Source organism: Adiantum capillus-veneris, chromosome 28, assembly GCF_014529385.1.
Source record: "Adiantum capillus-veneris isolate H3 chromosome 28, ASM1452938v2, whole genome shotgun sequence".
NCBI classification, from domain to species: domain Eukaryota; kingdom Viridiplantae; phylum Streptophyta; class Polypodiopsida; order Polypodiales; family Pteridaceae; genus Adiantum; species Adiantum capillus-veneris.
In genome coordinates, this window is record NC_140958.1 from 85,483,200 (window position 1) to 85,502,069 (window position 18,870).

General features: G+C 40.3%; 1 protein-coding gene and 2 pseudogenes across 1 annotated transcript; 2 read left to right on the forward strand and 1 right to left on the reverse strand.

Moving 5' to 3' along the window:
- The first annotated feature begins 561 nt into the window (after positions 1–561).
- Positions 562–16,769, forward strand: LOC147420806 (uncharacterized). Its single transcript, XM_086505123.1, has 6 exons — positions 562–707; positions 787–915; positions 15,975–16,083; positions 16,180–16,260; positions 16,349–16,453; positions 16,533–16,769. The coding sequence occupies exons 1-6, from the start codon at positions 562–564 to the stop codon at positions 16,767–16,769; spliced, it is 807 nt and encodes a 268-aa protein (XP_086361249.1).
- On the forward strand, positions 1,964–10,981 carry LOC147420807 (uncharacterized; annotated as a pseudogene).
- On the reverse strand, positions 14,781–15,263 carry LOC147420808 (uncharacterized; annotated as a pseudogene).
- Positions 16,770–18,870: the final 2,101 nt, after the last annotated feature.

The following is an 18,870-nucleotide window of genomic DNA, read 5'->3' on the forward strand; positions in this document are numbered from 1 at the left end:
CTTTCAGGAGAGGCGTTGACGGAGGCTATGTCCGATTATGTGGAGATGGATGCCGTAGGTTTAGATGACGCCATCGAGATTCTTGGGAGGTTTAGTATGCCCTTACGTTCGGGAGAGGGTACGTCCTCCCAGCCACATGTAGGAGCAGAGGATCACACTAGAGCATTTTGGTAAGCTTCTGGAGTGATAAAATTGTAATGTCAGTCTTCTTTTGTGTAAAGTACTCTTAAAACTTGTTTCTTTTGCTATCTTTGATTTCTTAGGACCCCTATCCCAGGTACATCACATCACGAGAGTCAGCGCCTTACTCCTGATGTACCTCCTCGTACTCAGGTGACACCTGAGTCACAGGCTAGTGGCCGTCAGCCTCGGAGGTATTTCTTTTATGCCAGTTATGGAATTAATATCAAGTAGTGTTTAAGAACTATCATCCTAACTGCCGTATGTTTATATTCATGTAGCTTGCGTCGTCGACAGAGTATCACACCACCAGAGATATCGACTCGCGAGAGACCGCCTCAGCCGCCGCCAGTGCCCCCCTTTGTGCCCCCTCCATTGCCGATGCGCACTTGCACCGGCAATTTGGGCGTCACGTGCGACATCCTGCCTGATGGGTCTATTCTCCCTCTTGGAGCCGGCTTACTCTTCAGACGTCGGATTGGAGATCTCTGCATGTCATATATAAAGCAAGTTCATATTCCATGGGAGTAAGTATTAATTAACATCAAAAAGTATGATTTATAGTTTGTTATTTGAATTACTAATTGACTTTTTGATGCAATGTAGTGATCAGCTTGAGGATGACAAGAAATATGTCATCAACTCACTTGAGGCGGAGTATGGGACAGGATGGAGCCACAAATGGTTGCTTAAGCGAATGTGCAAGCTCATGGCTCATCGACGAAACAATACACGGTATGCACGAGAGAGAGAGAGAGAGAGAGAGAGAGAGAGAGAGAGAGAGAGAGAGAGAGAGAGAGAGAGAGAGAGAGAGAGAGAGAGAGAGAGAAAGCTTTATTAACGTCTTCTTCTAGAGGCCGAAGTCGGCCTATGAGACAAAACCATGTGTATCCTCTGGTAACCAAAAAGGATTAAAGTGCTGAAAAACTAAAGTAAAGTGGTACATACTGCTAAAAAAAAGGTGATACAAGGCTAGAGTAATCTCCTCAAGGGTAGGGTGAGTACATGTGCATGTAAAATGAAGGGATGAAGCTCTATCTCTAATGGATGCGTAGCTATATTCTCAAGAGATACAACCATGATATGCAAACTAGCTCCATCCGGTACCAAACTGGGGGTGTAGGATATCATGCATAGGTGGGTAGGGTGTGAAGAGTCCTTGTAGTATGGTGGCAGGGTCGGAGTAGACTCGCTGTATCGCTCTCTATCTATCATGCTCATGGTGTGCCCGGATTTGGTGGATCTCCCGCTGGTGTGCTTGTCGGGTCCGGTATCCCAGAACTCTAGGTCGTCTCCTAGCTCTAACAACCTCTTCCTGTTGTAGAGTGACCCCTCTTTAGAGTGACCCCTCTATGTGTGGTAGTAATAGGGGGTGCTGAAGTCGCTCGATGAAAAAAATCTGTAAGCTGGGACTGTGTATCTCCACTAGGTGACTGTAGCATCAGATCTCTATGTCTCTGCATCTCTAGAAGAAAACATCCAAGCTGTCTCTGGTCTCTGGACTCCATGAGATCTCTATGTCTCTGTAGCATCAGATCTCTATGTCTCTGCATCTCTAGAAGAAAACATCCAAGCTGTCTCTGGTCTCTGGACTCCATGAGCTCTCTGAGTGCAGGTTGTCCTGAAACCAAGGCAGTGTAGTGGCTCTATTCTGAGAGACACACAAAGAGAGATAGACAGAGAGATAGATCTAGTTTAAATATTTCAAACTGAGAGGTCCCAAACTCAGCCTACCTGGCAAGGATTGGCTTCTCCCCATCGGCACTACGCATCTTGGACGTTTATGGGTGCGCGTAAGTCGCTGAAAATCATTGTTTTTTGTGTTTTTCAGCGCTCTGCACTTGCTGTTTTTTGGCGGACAGCAGCGGATTTACTGGTTTTTTTGGATGACATCGACATTTCGAAGGCTTATACACTTCTCAAAAGTGTTTTGGAGGGATCTCAGGCTGTTTTCTCGAGCTGTTTTGAGGAGGAGTCCACTTGCGGTTGCGTTTCTGTGCCTATTCGATCTTGGAGTCTTGCATCTCTCGTACGTGGCATACCTTGCCCTCTGAGGAGAACACTAATCGGAGTTGCAAATTATACCTTACGGCTTCTCCATGTTCCCGGAGAGTGCCAAGTTGGACAGTGCTAACTGGTCCATATGGAAGACAAAGGTGCGTACTATATGTATGTACAACGAAGTTTGGGATTGGCTCGAGGATGCCGCACAGGCGGTATTGGGCACATTTCTCACACCCCATTTTTTGTAAATTTGTACATATGGACATGATGCCCGATGTCAAAAGTGTGTGTGGGATCTCTTTTTGTGGGGTTTTTATCTTGCTTTAGCAAGCACATGTACATGCACTGCAAGTCGCTAGTCTAGTGACAGCTGTCGGGCTACTGTAAGTGCCCGTGAGTAAGTTTTTTGAAGTGAGCCTTGTATATAACTAAAACTCATGTACAAACTTAAAAAATTTCATCCAAACATCAGAAATTTTCAGGTTTTGGGTCGTTGTGGCTTCTTGATGCTTTTGGATGCAGTTTTTTGCCCCGACTAGCCTTCTCTACGTGTAGTCGTGCTGGGACAGCTTTCTGTTCGCGTCAATTTTTCTTATGGCGGAGTATGGAATCAAATTTGTTCATCTTCAGCTTTCTCACCAGTCATTTTTCAAGATTTCTCTCAAGATTTAAAGTGCCCCAATTGGAGTTGTGCTCATCAGGTTACGACTAGTTCTCTGCAGGGTTATGGCTATGGCAGCCTAGTGGCAAATTGTGTGCTGATAGAATTGGAGGGCATGTATGTATGAATTGTGGAATTTATGTTGAATTTTTGGGTTTGTGATGTTCAATTATGAAAGGGGAGGGCCTTGTATTCATATGCATTGGTCGGCGTGTGTTGTAAATCCGTGCTTTGGCAGGGTTTTTCTCCTATGTGACATAGTCTCTTGGGTGGGCGACAGCTAGTAAATTCCCAAGGGTCTACTCCTATTGGACTTGTGGTGTTTCAAAAGGATTTTGCAAATATTTTGGTGTCTTGTAGTTCTATTTCAACGCTCTTGGGTGACATTTCTATAGAGGTGTTCCAGTGTGCTTGTTTCCCAACAGTGTTTTGGTGCCCGCCACCAAGGAATCGCTTCAAGTTACCTTCAGTTTACAGTTTTGAAGTCATGGCGTTTAATTTTCCGGAGTTTAGTGGGAAATAAAATGAAAGTTCCAAAGCTTTCATTGAGAGAATGGAGTTTGCTTGCCTTCTTGCTGACAAGCAAGACCCAACGTTGGTGCTACGAATCTTCTACTTCTGTTTGAAGGGAGATGCTAGGGAATGGTTGGAAGGCTACGAAAACGAGCTACAATCAGCCCAACCTCCTCAAGTTATGACTTATGAAATGGTAAGAAATGATTTTCTTACACACTTTCAACAGGTGGAAGACCCACAAAAGGTGTGGCAGTCTATTCAAGGCTTTGTACAAGATGAAGGCCAAACCATAGAAGACTTTGTCAAGGCATTCAATGCGTTATGGGCAAAGTGGTGTATGGGGGCTGAAATTACTCCAGCCATTTTGAAGAAGGACAGGTTTCTTGCAAGCTTGAGGAGTAACCTACGCTTGAAGGTAGAGCTTAAGCAACCAAGGACCTTTGAGGAAGCAGTCGAAATTGCAAAGAATAAAGAGTGGAAAGCAGAGCGTCTTCATCAACTTGGAATCAATGTCGACCCAAAGCTTGAAGTTAAAGCGGTAGAGCAACCAAGGGTCCTCATAAGGGAGCCAAGTTATGATCAGCAAGCTTCTCATGATGTGAATTCCTTTCGCAAGGATATGCAAGAGGTTGTAGGTCTTATGAAGAATCTTAGTGTGCATATGATGGGAGGGGGAAGAGGTCAAAGTTATGGATATGGACGTGGTTATGGAAGCAATGAGGGTTATACAGGTGATAGAGGAAGAGGCATGGCTAGAAGAGGGGATATGTTTCAATGCTACAATTGTGGTGAATGGGGTCATAAAATCCCTCAATGTGACAAGCCAAAGAGAATGGGTGGCAACATGTTTCCTCTTCCTCCACAAATTCCTTCTCGAGCTCAAGATTATGGTATTGAGATTAAAGGGGAAGCAGGACCAAGTGGATTGACAGCAGAAGAGAAGGGAAAAACAAAAGTGGTAAGCATAATCCGTTTGGAGAATAAAGAGGATGATTTGGGAGCTATGGTCATGCTTGTAGGTAAGAGGGTTACAAGAGATCATGACATGAGTGATGCAAGTCCCAGCCATAAAAGAGGGAAACAGGTTGAAACAGGTACATGTAAAGAGAAGCAGAAGAGAAAGCCCAGGAAACATTACAATGCATCCGATTTTCCTTTGGGAGAAGGGCAACCAAATTATAGTTTAAGGGCTGATTTGGTGGGTAGAAAGGCTGATGTTACCTTTGGGCAACTCATGGAGATGTGTCCCAAGTTAAAGAGGCAATGGAAGCACGTAGTCAACCCCATGAAGAAGGAGCCTACAAGGGGGTCAGTGAGAGTCCTATCTTTGAATGAGCTACCTGATATATGTCCTACTATGGATGCATGGAATAAGAGGAAGTGCATTGGAGAGGCTTATATTGATGGAGGTGCACAGGAATGTGTTATTACTCAAGCTTGTGTATCAAAGTTGGGACTCAACATGGTGAAGAATTCACGTTTTCGCATAAATCTTGCCAACCAATCAAGGGTGAGGTGCTTGGGAGTTGTAAAGGACTTGGAGGTGGATGTATTTGATGTTAAAGTGCTGGTCAATTTCCATGTTATGCTCGCGGGTATTGGTGCTTTCCCTCTCATCCTTGGAAGACCATGGTTACAGGCAACCAAAGCTATACAGGATTGGGGACATGGTACCATCACTCTCTACAATAGAAGGGGTGATAAGAAGAGGTTTGACATGGCTATCAAGCAATCTTTGGATGTTTATTTTGATGAGAAAAGTGATGAAGAAGAGTACTCAAGTGAAGAAGAAGACAATGGGGATGAGGGCAGTGAAGTGGAAGATAGCATCGATAGTGATCTAGATGTTTCCTCCTTGTTTCTTGAAGAAGAGCATGATGAGAAACAAAGATTTCTTGGCCTTATGGAGAATGAGGATATCTCTGGTCCTTATGAGCAAATTGAAAAGCTGATGCAACCCAAAGTTCAACCTAATGTCAAACAGGAGCTGATACAAGGTATGTTGTCTTCCGACTTGACTAGTCATGAGAAGAGTGAGTACCTACATATGATACAACAATTTCCCCATTTATTCATCACTTCTTATGAGGAAATTAGAGGCTTTAAGGGAGATTAAATCCACATTCCAATCAAGGAAGGAGCTCATCCCGTATGCCAAAAGCTAAGGAGAATGGGACAGGTACAACTTAATGCTTTAGAGGAAGAGGTAGACAAGCTTCTTGAAGCACATTTCATATGTCCTGTGAGCACTGCAGAATGGGTGAGTCCTGTTTTTGTCACACCCAAGAAGGATGGAAAGTGGAGGATATGTGTTGATTTTAAGCCTCTAAACGTAGCCATGAAGAGGGATCCATACCCTCTTCCTTTCATAGATGACATACTTGATTCTATTGCAGGGCATGAGAGGTATAGCGTATGTGATGGATTCTCTAGATATTTTCAGCTCACCTTGGCTTTGGAAGATCGAAATAAGACCACATTTATCATGCCATGGGGATGCTTTTGTTATTGTGTACTTCCTTTTGGTCTTATGAATGGCTGTGTGTGGTATCAAAAGCGCGTCAACAAGGTGTTCTCTCCCTTTCTTGGCAAGTTTGTGAAGGATCTTATTGATGAATTTTGTGTTTATAGCTCTAGAAAGGATCGTTGTGCAAAGCTTGGGATGGCATTGAAGCAATATGATGAAAGTGGAGGTCAACTCAACCCAAAGAAATGTCATCTTGCTCAACCAAGAGTGAAGTTTTTGGCGCATATGATCTCAGAGAATGGGATTGAAGCGGATCCTGACAAAGTGAAGGCTTTGGTGCTCCTCCCATCACCTAAAGATACAAAGCAACTTTCTACTTTTATTCAAAATGTGAAGTATATGGCAAGGTTCATTCCTTTGTCCTCTCAACTTCTTTATCCTCTACAACAAGTAGCAAGGTTGGATCCTCTACAATGGACAAATGAATGTGAAGAGGTTTTTCAAGGTATCAAAGAGGTTCTTGGTTCTCTTCCTGCTATGCAAGCTCCTAATTGGGATAAGGAGTTTTATGTGAATCTATTAGTAGGTGAGGATGCTATTGGAGCTATGCTTCTTCAACGAGGTAATAATTCCCACTACATGAAGCCTATCTATTGTGCTAGCAGGGTGAAGCTAGAGGTGGAAAGAGGCTATACTGAGGTGGAGCTCATTATGGTAAGCGTGATTTATGCATGTAGAAGGTTTAGGCACTACCTTCTCCCTAAACCATTCACATTCCTCACTAGCTACACTCTTCTACCTCAATTGGTGAATAGCCCTACTTTGTCAAAGAGGCTCATGAAGTGGATTGTGGAGCTACAGGAATTCCAATTCTCTTTTCTTGTTGAGGAGAGTACAAGGGCTACATTGGCTGATTTGCTTACCTATAAGGAAAGACCTCTTCTTCTTAAGGAGGATGCAGTGAAGAAGCAACACATAGAAGCTCCTGGCATAGACAATGCCTATCTATTATTTTTTGATGGATCTTACAGGAAAGAGCATGGTGAAGCTTCAGGAGGTGTGGTAGTTTATGATCCTCAAGGTGCTTTGGTAACTAAAAGGAGTTTGAAGCTTACAGCACAAAGCAACAATGAAGCTGAGTATGCTACTTTGGAGAAAGGTCTCAACCTTTGCCTTGAGCTTGACATCCGTCGTGTGAGGGTAAGAGGTGATGCTCTTTTGGTGGTGAAGCAAGTACTTGGGGTGTGGCAAAGTAAGAATCCAAGGCTGAAAAATATGTGTTTTCAAGTGAAGAATCTGCTTAAGCATTTTGAATCTTGGAGTTTAAGGCATGTGGACAGGTCTCAAAATGAAGAAGCACATGGTGCAGCGCAAGGTTCAATTGGGCAATTGTATGTGATAAGGTCTGATGCTCCTCTTTATTTGGGAAGAGAAGCTTTAGAGAGGGAGTGAGAGTTTCTACAAACAGGTATGCTTCCATCAGAGTTGGAGAAGCCAAAAAAGTACGCCTTCCTACGTCGTGCCAAAAGGTATGTGCTACTTGGTGATGCCTTGTATATGAAGGGGGCTGATCTTGTGATGAAAAAAGTGCCTTGGAAAGAAGAAATTTACAAAATTATAGAGGAGAATCATGAGGGTTCTTGTGGTGGTCACTTTGATGCAAAGATCACTTTGCATAAAGTCTTGCAGGAGGGTTATGTGTGGCCAAGTGTTCAACGTGATGTTCATCATTGGTGCAAGTCTTGTAAAGAGTGTCAAAGCATGGCAAATAGGGTTCTCAAATCAGAAATTAGAGGCACCATTGTGGCTTATGATGTGTTTGAGAAGTGGGGTATTGATGCAATAGGTCCTCTACCTATGACAGCTAGAGGCAAATGTTACATACTTACTGCTGTTGACTATCTATCCAGGTGGGCCGAAGCCAAAGATTTTAAGCACATCACGAGTAAAGATGTTTCCTTATTTATATATGAAGATATTTGCTGCAAATTTGGCATGCCATTGGAGTTAATTTCTGACAAGGGTCCAGGTTTCAGGGGAGAGTTGGTGGATTATCTATGTGAGAAGCTTCATGTGCATCGCAGGTTTACTACTCCATATTATCCCCAATGCAATGGCATGAATGAGAGGTTTAATGGAGAGCTCATAAGGATTCTTACAAAGATGACAAGAAACAATGTGAAGACTTGGGATTTAGAGCTACCTTGTGCTCTATGGGATTATAGGACTACCATCAAATCAGGTACTGGTTTTTCTCCCTTCCATCTAGTTTTTGGCAAAGAGGCTTTACTTCCTATTGAGGTGGAGATACCAGCCTTGAAGATGATGCTAAAGCTTGAAGAAGAGCCCAAGTATGCATTCAAGGAAAGACTTTTATATTTGTAATGTGTACAATTGGATAGGGTGTTAGCTTTTGAGCATTATGAGCAGGTCTTGAACAAGAATCAAGCAAAGGAAAATGAGAAGGTAAAGGACAAGGACATCAAGAAGGGTGACATGGTGCTTTGTTACAATAGTAAGCTTGATAGCACTTTTCAAAAGAAATTTCAAATCAAGTGGCAAGGTCCTTTCTTGGTCTTAAACAGGTTTCCAAATGGCACATATCAGCTTCCTGACTTGGATGGTACCCCACATAAAGCACGTGTGAATGGCTACAGGTTGAAGAAATATATTGCAAGGTTGATGACTGTGATTGACGATGAGCCTTCTTTTGAAGAATTTTCTGATCATGTTTCTAATGATGAAGATGAAGTGAAGACTCCCTCATGTGGTTTACAGGATCTCTTTTGTGCTGCTGATCATGAATGATCTAGCAGGCTGGGGTGTGGCAAACTATGTTGGGCACATTTCTGAAACCCCGTTTTTTGTAAATTTGTACATATGGACATGATGTCCGATGTCAAAAGTGTGTGTGGGCTTTCTTTTTGTGGGGTTTTTAGCTTGCTTTAGCAAGCACATGTACATGCACTGCAAGTCGCTAGTCTAGTGGCAGCTGTCTGGCTACAGTAAGTGCCCGTGAGTGAGTTTTTTGAAGTGAGCCTTGTATATAACGTACTAAAACTCATGTACGAACTTAAAAATTTTCAGCCAAACATCAGAAATTTGCAGGTTTTGGGTCGTTGTGGCTTCTTGATGCTTTTGGATGCAGTTTTTTGCCCTGACTAGCCTTCTCTATGTGTAGTCGTGCTGAGACAGCTTTCTGTTCGCATCAATTTTTCTCATGGCGGAGTATGGAATCAAATTTTTTCATCTTCATCTTTCTTGCCAGTCATTTTTCAATCTTTCTCTCAAGCTTTAACACTAGGTTGGTAACCTAACAGGACATAAAAGTGTCCTTTCAGGGTTTTGAAAAAAACCTCCAAAACCATAGTAGATCCACTCATTTTGTAAAATCCTTTCATGAGGTTATAGTTCAAGGCCTACTACACATGTATAAAATAAGAAACTTGTAAAATTTCTTATCTTTTGGTCACACCAAGCCTCCAAAGTTGATGGACCAGTACATTTTCATCAAAACAGTCATTTCTTGCGTTTTGTTGCATAAAAATAAGATTAGGGATTTTTGTAGGACTTGAGATAAATTCCCTAGTTAACTTCAATGGGTTGGTGATCAGAACATATGATTGCTTCTCACTCACTATTTTTTGTTTTGCCAAAAGAAATAGGTACAAAAAAGTTGAATTTTTACCATTCTGTAAACCTATCATCAAAGTTTCTATAGCCACGCTCAATACAAATAATATATGCATGTTTTCTTAGTTCCCAATTTTCCTTTAGGTTCATAAGGATCCATGGAGCATGTCAAAAGAATAATACATCTCGTACCAAGGGGAATCTTGGGGATAAAGATGAAGTGCTAAATACAGCAAACATGAAAAATCTGGGTTCAACATTATGAGTTGTAGAATCCCATAGAAACTATTCAATATCTAGCCAAATTTGATCCTTATGACTAGATATGGTTACTACCTACAAAATGCATGTAGTTGTCACAAGAAACTAACAATATTGAAAAAGCTATACTTGATATACTAGAATGTTTCGTTTTCTTCTATAATTGAAAAAATCAACCATCGTTGTCTACTATGCAAAATAGGGTATTAGGTGCCCCAAAACTCAAGGAATATTAGCTTTATGTTACAATATGAGACATAGAAAATCAAAACTGCATTTGGATATCATGAAAGCCATCAAAAAAATCATAGAAGAGCTAAAATTGGCTAAAAAACAAGATTTGATAATTTTTTGTAATTTGGTCATAACTTAGAACTTTAACATTTATTTCTCCCTAGAAGCATCAGGACATGTTGAGGACTACTAAAGATAGTTCTCTAGCATTATAGACCTCACAAACATGAATTCTAGAGTGGTATAGCTGCAAAAAGTTGAAAAAAACCAAAAACAGGACCTGTTTTTTCACACAGTTTAGGTTGTGGAATGTTGTGCAAGGACAAGGTTAAAGATGGAATTGATATTCCAAAAAAATGTCGAGTTTTTTTCAGCTCATGAGACAACTTTCTAGATAGATAGCACCTCAAAATCCATTTTGAAACTCTTGACATAATTCAAGGAAAATGGTCACTTCACAGGACATAAAAGTGTCCCAGGACATAAAAGTGTCCCATTACCAACCTAGTGTTAAAGTGCCCCAATTGGAATTGTGCTCATCAGGTTACGACTAGTTCTCTGCAGGGTTATGGCTATGGCAGCCTAGTGGCAAACTGTGTGCTGATAGAATTGGAGGGCATGTATGTATGAATTGTGGAATTTATGTTGAAGTTGTGGGTTTGTGATGTTCAATTATTAAAGGGGAGGGCCTTGTATTCATATGCATTGGTCAGCGTGTGCTGTAAATCCGTGCTTTGGTAGGGTTTTTCTCCTATGTGACATAGTCTCTTGGGTGGGCGACAGCTAGTAAATTCCCAAGGGTCTACTCCTATTGGACTTGTGGTGTTCCAAAATTATTTTTCCAAGCTTTTGGTTTCTTGTAGTTCTCTTTCAACGCTCTTGGGTGACATTTCTATAGAGGTGTTCCAGTGTGCTTGTTTCCCAACAGCGGTTATGCCTCACCCAGCGGAGGAGGACTATACACATGGAACGGCAGACGAGTGGCAAAAGATAGACCGCAAGGTGTTTACTTTCCTTTTTCTTAACCTTTCTGATTCTATCCTTCAGGAAGTCAGAACGGAGTCACATGCCCATGGTCTTTGGAAGAGACTCTCAGATCTCTTCGTAGACAAGTCTATTGGCCGTATTATGTGATTGGAGAAGGAGCTCTACAAGTTGCAGTATAGCCAATTCAACTCTCTCTCAGGGTTGACCCACATGATGCGAGAGCTATGGGATGATTTGATTGCGGTCTAAGGAGAGATGACCTCTACTCGGATGGCACAACAACTCCTATTCAAACTTATAGACAGGTTCGACTCTTTCTACCAGAGTCTCATTCAGTCAAGGTGTACCACGCAACCCACTTGGGAGGAGGCTCTTTCCCAGCTCATGTAGATTGAGAGCCGAGCCGAGTTTTGTGCCGGAGGTGAAGGTGAGTGTTGGAGTCTCTTTGATTGCCTCACGGGACCTTGCCTTGACCTCTTCACAATCCGGTGCTTGGATTGTGGATAGCGGTGGGACCACTCACATGACTCCCATGCTTGAAAGAGGCAACAACGCAAGAATCCTGAGTTAGACGTAAGTCATCAATGTCTTTTATCCGAAGATGTTGCCCATAAGCCCACATGTTGGTATACATTCGAGCCTAGAACAATAGATAAATTATATAAGAAAAAAGAGAAGATTGAAGCTTATTTAGTTCAATTTTTGAAACCCAAGAAGTTACCTTTCTTTCACACCCGATCATATACTCTCGTTGCTCCCTTGAGATTGACTCATGATCACTAACCGCACGTTGCATACGGGTGTATAACCAATCCGTGAAAGAAGATACATTCTGCTTGTTATTTACATTTGTTTGACATCTAGATCTTCTCTTTTTACGTCTGCCAACTCATTGGTTTGCAAGCTCCTCTTCATACTCATCAATAAATTGTTGCATGCATTCGCTATTATAGACAATGAAAGTAGAAATATCCAAATTATCGTGGATGTTAAGTCTAAAAGAGACTCCCTTACCAGACAGTACCTCGTCTACCATGATAGAAGAAGACTCATTTGTCCATGCACGCGGAGCTTTAGACTCCGTTTGTTCAAGATATTCTGAAACGTATACATGCATTCTTCAAGCATCCATCCCTCTGCTATTGCACCCTCAGGTCTTGCTTTTTGACGTACATAACCTTTGAGTACGCCCATAAATCTTTCGGCCCAAAACATCCATCGAGTAGAAACAACACCGGCGAGCTCTATCTCGTCCACTAGATGGACCAGAAGATGGACTTGAATATCAAAAAAGGTTGTTGGAAGTTCCTTCTCCATCAAACAAAGAAGCTCTATACATTCACGCTTCTTTTGTGGAATTATTTGTTTGTCGATCTCTTTAGATATAATCCATCTATCAGTGAGTTATCAAGAAGACATTAGAGAATGATTCAAATAAGTTATCAACTAAAAATTCTCATTGAAAATTAAAGAGCCATAAATATATACCTTGCAAGCGATCCAAGACGATAAATTACATCTCAAACTCCTTGGGTAGTGCATCCATCAATAATAAGGGGTAGAACATGCTGCATACATGATTCATCCAATCAAGAAAATATACAAGAAACTAACTATTTACAAAGATCGTTGTAGATTTACCTTCACAAAGTTGTGCCAATCATGTGTTTTTAAACTAAACAAGCTCTTGTCATCTAAAGTGAACATGTTGCTACAAGATGCTCCATATCCCGTAGGTGTACGAATTGAGTGAATCTTCATGTTAACTGCCTGCAATTCTTATGCCGTAAGTACCCATGGAGCAGCCTCATAAGTTGTCTCATTTCGAGTTTCATCATAAAGTGGCCATAGATTGGGCTTTGATTTTTGATCTTTTAAGTCATGTCTTGCTGCCACTGTGTCTTTTAAGCCAACGAGGTGTTTCCATAATGAATGACCAACATTCTTGAATATGTGCATCGGATCAAGAAGATGACATATATTCAAATCCTTCCAATGTTCCAAAGTGTACCATATCGAAGGACTTTGAGCTAAGGAATGTTTTCCTCTGCCTCGCGCCTTCACACCATTATCATCGTCGTCGCTTATGATCTCAGACTCCGGATCAATAGCGGGTTCAACAGTCCACTTTAGATACCAATCCTTTGGTGTCATTGGTATTGGACATCTTCCTTCTTCTACCAAACCATTAAAATGTATGGCTTGCTTTCTGTTTCGTAGATGATGATCTTCAGTTAAAAATCGTCTATGTCGAAGATATATATTTTTGTTGAGATTTTTGCTATAAAATTGATTTTAACCAATCACCACAAACAGGACAAGCTTTATAGCCCTTCGTACATATCCCTGCATGAAAAAAAATAATGAAGGTGATTAGTGCATTAAAAATCCTAGCATATGAGATAATTTATATATAAAAGCACCTTTACCTGAGCAAAATCCATATCCTGGAAAATCGTGGATAGTCCATGCTACAATTCCATGAAAAGTAAATTTTCTCTGATCAATGCTTCTAGACATATCAACGACATCAATCCCTCTCCACAATTCTTGACGATCATCAATAAGAGGAGCCAAATAAACATTCAAGTCTTTAACTTGTCGTTTTTCGGGAATCAAGAGTGAGAGCATTAAATGTTCTTTCTTGATGCTGAGATATGGGGGTAGGTTATAATTGATAACTATCACCGGCCATGTAGACCATTTACTTGATTTCATAGAAAATGGATTCACACCATCAAATGCTACACCCATCTTTAAATTGCGTGGTTCTTTTGCAAAATCTGCCCATTGCATTTCAATATGCTCAAATGCAGGACTATCCATTCATCTTTGCTCTTGTGCTCTGCTCCCCATATCATAAGCTTAGCTAGTTCGGGACTTTGAAACATATGTTTTATACGTGGAGCGAGGGGAAAATGTCTCAATACCTTTCTAGGGACCTTACCTTTCTTCTGTTTATAACAAGACATTTGACATTTTGGACAGGACATATTTTCCTTGTACTCACCTCTATATAAAATGCAATCGTTGGGACATGCATATATAGAAGAATAGTCAAGTCCAAGACTACTTTACATCCTTTTCACCTCATCATGTGATGTAGGAAGGATATTGCTTGTCGGCAAGAACTTCTGAGAGAGTAGTCTGCAAGTTGAACAAAAACTATGATCAATAAAAATCACAAAAGTTTAGAATTCTAGCAAAAAAATATGTTGTATTCGTACATACTTCAATAGTGCTGAAGTAGATACATTACTCCATCCAAAACGATTCTTAAGATTAAGTATAAGTAAGCTTGCACTTAGTCATGTTAACAGGCTTCTTGTGTAGATATGCTTTAGAGCTTATTCTCGAAGATATTTCTCATTTTTAGGAATATTTGTACTATCATTTTGATACCAATCCTCAATAAAATCAGCCATGCCATCGTCATTATCAAAGATATCAGCACATCCATTAAAATCCTTTGAATATTGTTCTTTAAGTCTTGCATACGTGTGAGTATCACTTCTGCATAGGATCCTCATGCACTCTATAGACATGTGAGATACGTCATGTGGATGTTGGTTTGCGACATTATCAATGTCATAATCCGGAATCTACATAGGCAAAGAAGATTGTATCATAAGCATGTTTAGACAGGCACACACATATAAGTAGCACTTTTCCTTATAATTGAAATTGCACTTTGTTACACATGTACAAACATTAAAATAAAAGACAAGACGATCATCACAATAAATCCGAGATAAAAGAAACAAGATGTAAATTAAAGTGTAAAATTAGGATACAAGAGTCCAAAATAACATTAATAATCTGTATACAATGAAGTTTCTAATCATAATTCGTTAAGGGTGCTCGCGGAGGTCTATGCCATCCATAGTTTACTAACAATTCATCACCAGTCCGTAATGGTCTGATAGCATTGACAACAATATATCGTGGTACAACCCTACTCATATGTCCTGGTTCATGACTATTCTCACACTCCACAAATGTGCAATTGGTTCTTGCACTCATCCCTCGACTACTGTTGATTAAACCTGTTATGTTTCCTTGAGATTAAGGTCTTCCATCAACATAGAGTCTTTGTCCTTCTGCATGTATAATCCCTCTATCAGAAAGAGAGGCTGCATTGAGACATAAACCATATGTGCTCATGCTCTGGATGTAATGAGCAAGCCGATGCCATGGACCCCATCCATATATAGGTCCACAAAAAGACATAAGGGTGACCTCTGAATGAGGGGGAACGTGCAAATCCTGTGCAATAAAGAGGCCTCGTCCTACTCCACTGATGGTGGATGGAGCAATCATGTAGCGATTGCCCCAAAAGCTAAAAACAACTCCATCTAAAGGAAATGATCCTCCCTGCCATCCTCCGTATCGCCTTTGACCGTACGTCTGTACTAGAGCTTGCAAATGAGTAGGCAAGAGGTGATCTCCACTCGTCTCAGTGTCCAAAGCAAAAGGTAGAGGCTATCAAGAAACCTCGAGCTGCAACTGATAAATGACTTGTCCGTGTCGTGTGCGAGGGACATATGCACCACTAATAGTGAAGTCATCCTCCTCATCAAGTGAAGGAACCTACATATATAATAGGTTCTATTACATATCAATTTTTTGTTAATAAAATTTCAATATGAAAATAAGAGAGATCAGTCACATACCATAGGTTGATGTCGCTCCTCAGGAGGTGGTGCTCGCTCAAAAGTACCATAAGTCATCTGATGTGAAAAACACTCCCGTCTAGGTCTCCGATATGTGCCACAACAATGAGTGCACCAACATATAATAGACTCATTGTAGTAAAAATCATCATCAACGGGTTCATTTGCGTCCCGATCACAACTAGTTGGGGGTGGCGGTATACCCTCTGACCGATCCGAATCTAATTTGCATTTAACATAAAAACAAGAGACATTTATCAAATGAACAAAATAAGAACTCAATAAAAGTAACATAACGTTGAAATCTAACAAGTATTACTGTATACTCTAACGCTTATTCTAATGAAAAAATAAGCAGACGCTACTGTTTGGTGGAGACAAACAAGAGGAAGGCGTCTATTTGCATGGAGACATGGCAGAACTACCGCAAGGAGATGTGCTTATGCATCACTTTTCCTCAGCAGAAGGTGTGTGTTTTTTCCAACATATACTAGAATTATTAGAAACTTATCTATTATACAATTCTCTAATGTATGTTATTTTATATAATCAAATCTACATAGGAGGCAGCACGAAAGAGAGTGGCTAGTGGTCACACATCTAGACTAGGCCGGATGGGACGAGACGGATTCGTGGCCACATTTGTGAGTATAGACCCTTCAAATTTGAACTTTCAAAGCTAATATTAGCGAATGAAGTTTACAACAAGTCTTTGGTTCTGTCTTATTGTAGACCAAAGACTATGGTCGTCCACCTACGATACAGGAGATAGAGTACGCTACGTACTACGGCTACCGGGCTTTGTGCGCGACGCTTTCTGACAAGCCAGATCCACTTGTGAGTATGATTGTTTATTTTGTACTTTTTTTTCATGCAGATTGTAATATATTGCTATTTGATTTCACTACTAATACAGGAGCAACATGGCGAGGCCGATCCAGCAGAGGTGGCTCGACAAGAGGCAGAGGGGCGACACCGAGAGGCTGAGAGGAGCGGCGATCCAGTCAATGATGACAGACCTAGGGACGTGTTTGGAGATATCCACAGTCGTAGTGCCAGGGGTGATGCTCATGGAGATGACACTGCTGGTCACCACACGGATGCTAGTGATTGTTCTGGTAGTGAGCACGGCTCATATAGTGATAGAGACTAGGGATTTGTTGGTTGTATATTTGAGGATGGAGATGAGACTCATTTTGTATATGCGACTGATGAGAGTAGATATTTGTTTTGTATATGCGCTGATGAGACACGTTTTGTATATGCACTGATGAGACTCGTTTTGTATATGTGTGTTGTATATGAGCTGATGGAGATGAGACGTACACTTGTTCTATATGTAAAAACCACGAGAGTATGGGTGAAAGCATGTTAACCTGTCATGCTTTTTCATGTCCCGGACAATGCTAACTAGCACAATTTTGACATATGCTAACTAGTACAATAACTTGAGCTACATCTCCAAGATCTATGACATATGATATATCAATAGAAAGCACTTGAAACAAGGAATCCAAATGTACAACCTCCAAAAAAATTTGATATTATTTGTAAAAAATTTACCGGACGCCCAACTTTTCGAAGATGTGCTAACTTGAAACTGCTAACTAGCACAAAAAGCCCGACAGGTTAACATGCTTTCACCCGTATATATTTTTGGATCCCTAACTCAATTAAATCTTGTTGCTTGAACCCAATCTTGATTTTTTTGTTGTGCAAAATCTCTTGAAAATTTTAAGTCCTATACAAGCACATTGAAACCAAGGTTCTAGGTGCTCCAATTGTTCCATACCATGTCTTTTAACAATTCTAGCTGATCTACGTGCAAAGTTTGAGGATTTTAATGTGTTTGTCTCAAAATGTCAATATCAAACTTTCATCATAATTTTCTACAAGGTCTATTCATTTTTATTTTAGCTTGTAAAGTCAATGTTTTGAAAACATCAATCGTAGTCTTACAAGGGTCCACTTGATGAGTGTAATTCTTGACCATGATAGCTTCCAAAATGCAAGATCATATTTTTAAAAGATCCCCTAGTTGACATGTTTGATCACATTAAGAGGGTTTTCTTAAATGCATTGTCCAATGAAAGTAGCATTCAATATAATTTTTCAAAAAGGGACACCTAAGTGTCGTGTTTTGGTACCAAACTAGTGTTGAAAGGTAGTTTATTTGTTTTTACATTAAGAAAAACAAAACGTGGCTGGTCGATGAGTCATTTTTCAAGTTTACAAATATTTTTCTATGTCACACTCTAATATTAACAAGCTTTTGATTTCCATAGTTTCTGCACAGATATGAGAATATACGATACTTATCAGATTCTACGTATCATGTACAAAGTCGGGTACCAAGTACAAAGTACCAAAGTATCGGGTGTGCACTATGAGGTATCAAATTCTACGTACCAAATCAGAATATATGCTACGTACCAAGTACCAGATATCAGAACATACGAGGCGCATCAAATTCTACGTACCATGTACCAAACCACAGAGTACCAAGTACCAAATCTAACACTAAAATGTTTTCTTTGTTTTTTTGTTATTTTATTGATCCATGTACTTCAAAAGTGCACCAAAAATTAGCACCGTAGTTTATTCGTTTTTACATTAAGAAAAACAAAATGTGGCTGGTCGATGGGTCATTTTTTAAGTTTACGAATATTTTTATATGTCACACTCTAATATTAACAAGCTTTTGATTTCCATAGTTTCTGCACAGATTTGAGAATATATGATACCTATCAGATTCTACGTATCACATACAAAGTCGAGTACCAAGTACAAAGTACCAAAGTATCAAGTTTGAACTATCAGGTATCAAATTCTACGTACCAAATCAGAATACATATTACGTACCAAGTACCAAGAGTCAGAACATACGCGGCGCATCAAATTATATGTACCATGTACCAAACCACCAAGTACCAAGTACTAAATCTAACCCTAAAAAGTTTTCTTTGTTTTTTTGTTAATTTATTGATCAATGCACCGTGTGGCCAAGGGATACAACTCGTTGAGAGCTCACAACCTTCATCGATTGGCGAGCTCCATAGTATGCAAACATGCCCATCCGCGAGGGGGGTGCTTCTGCAAGCCCTAATAGATGTCCATGTTTTTTAAGTCCACAAGCGTTGTTTTTATGTTATGATCTATTTTTAACATGCTTATGATTCTCTAGTTTCTTCATAAGTTTTGGATTCTACGCTACGCATTCTAATATCCCAATCTAGTCGAGCATCAAATAACAA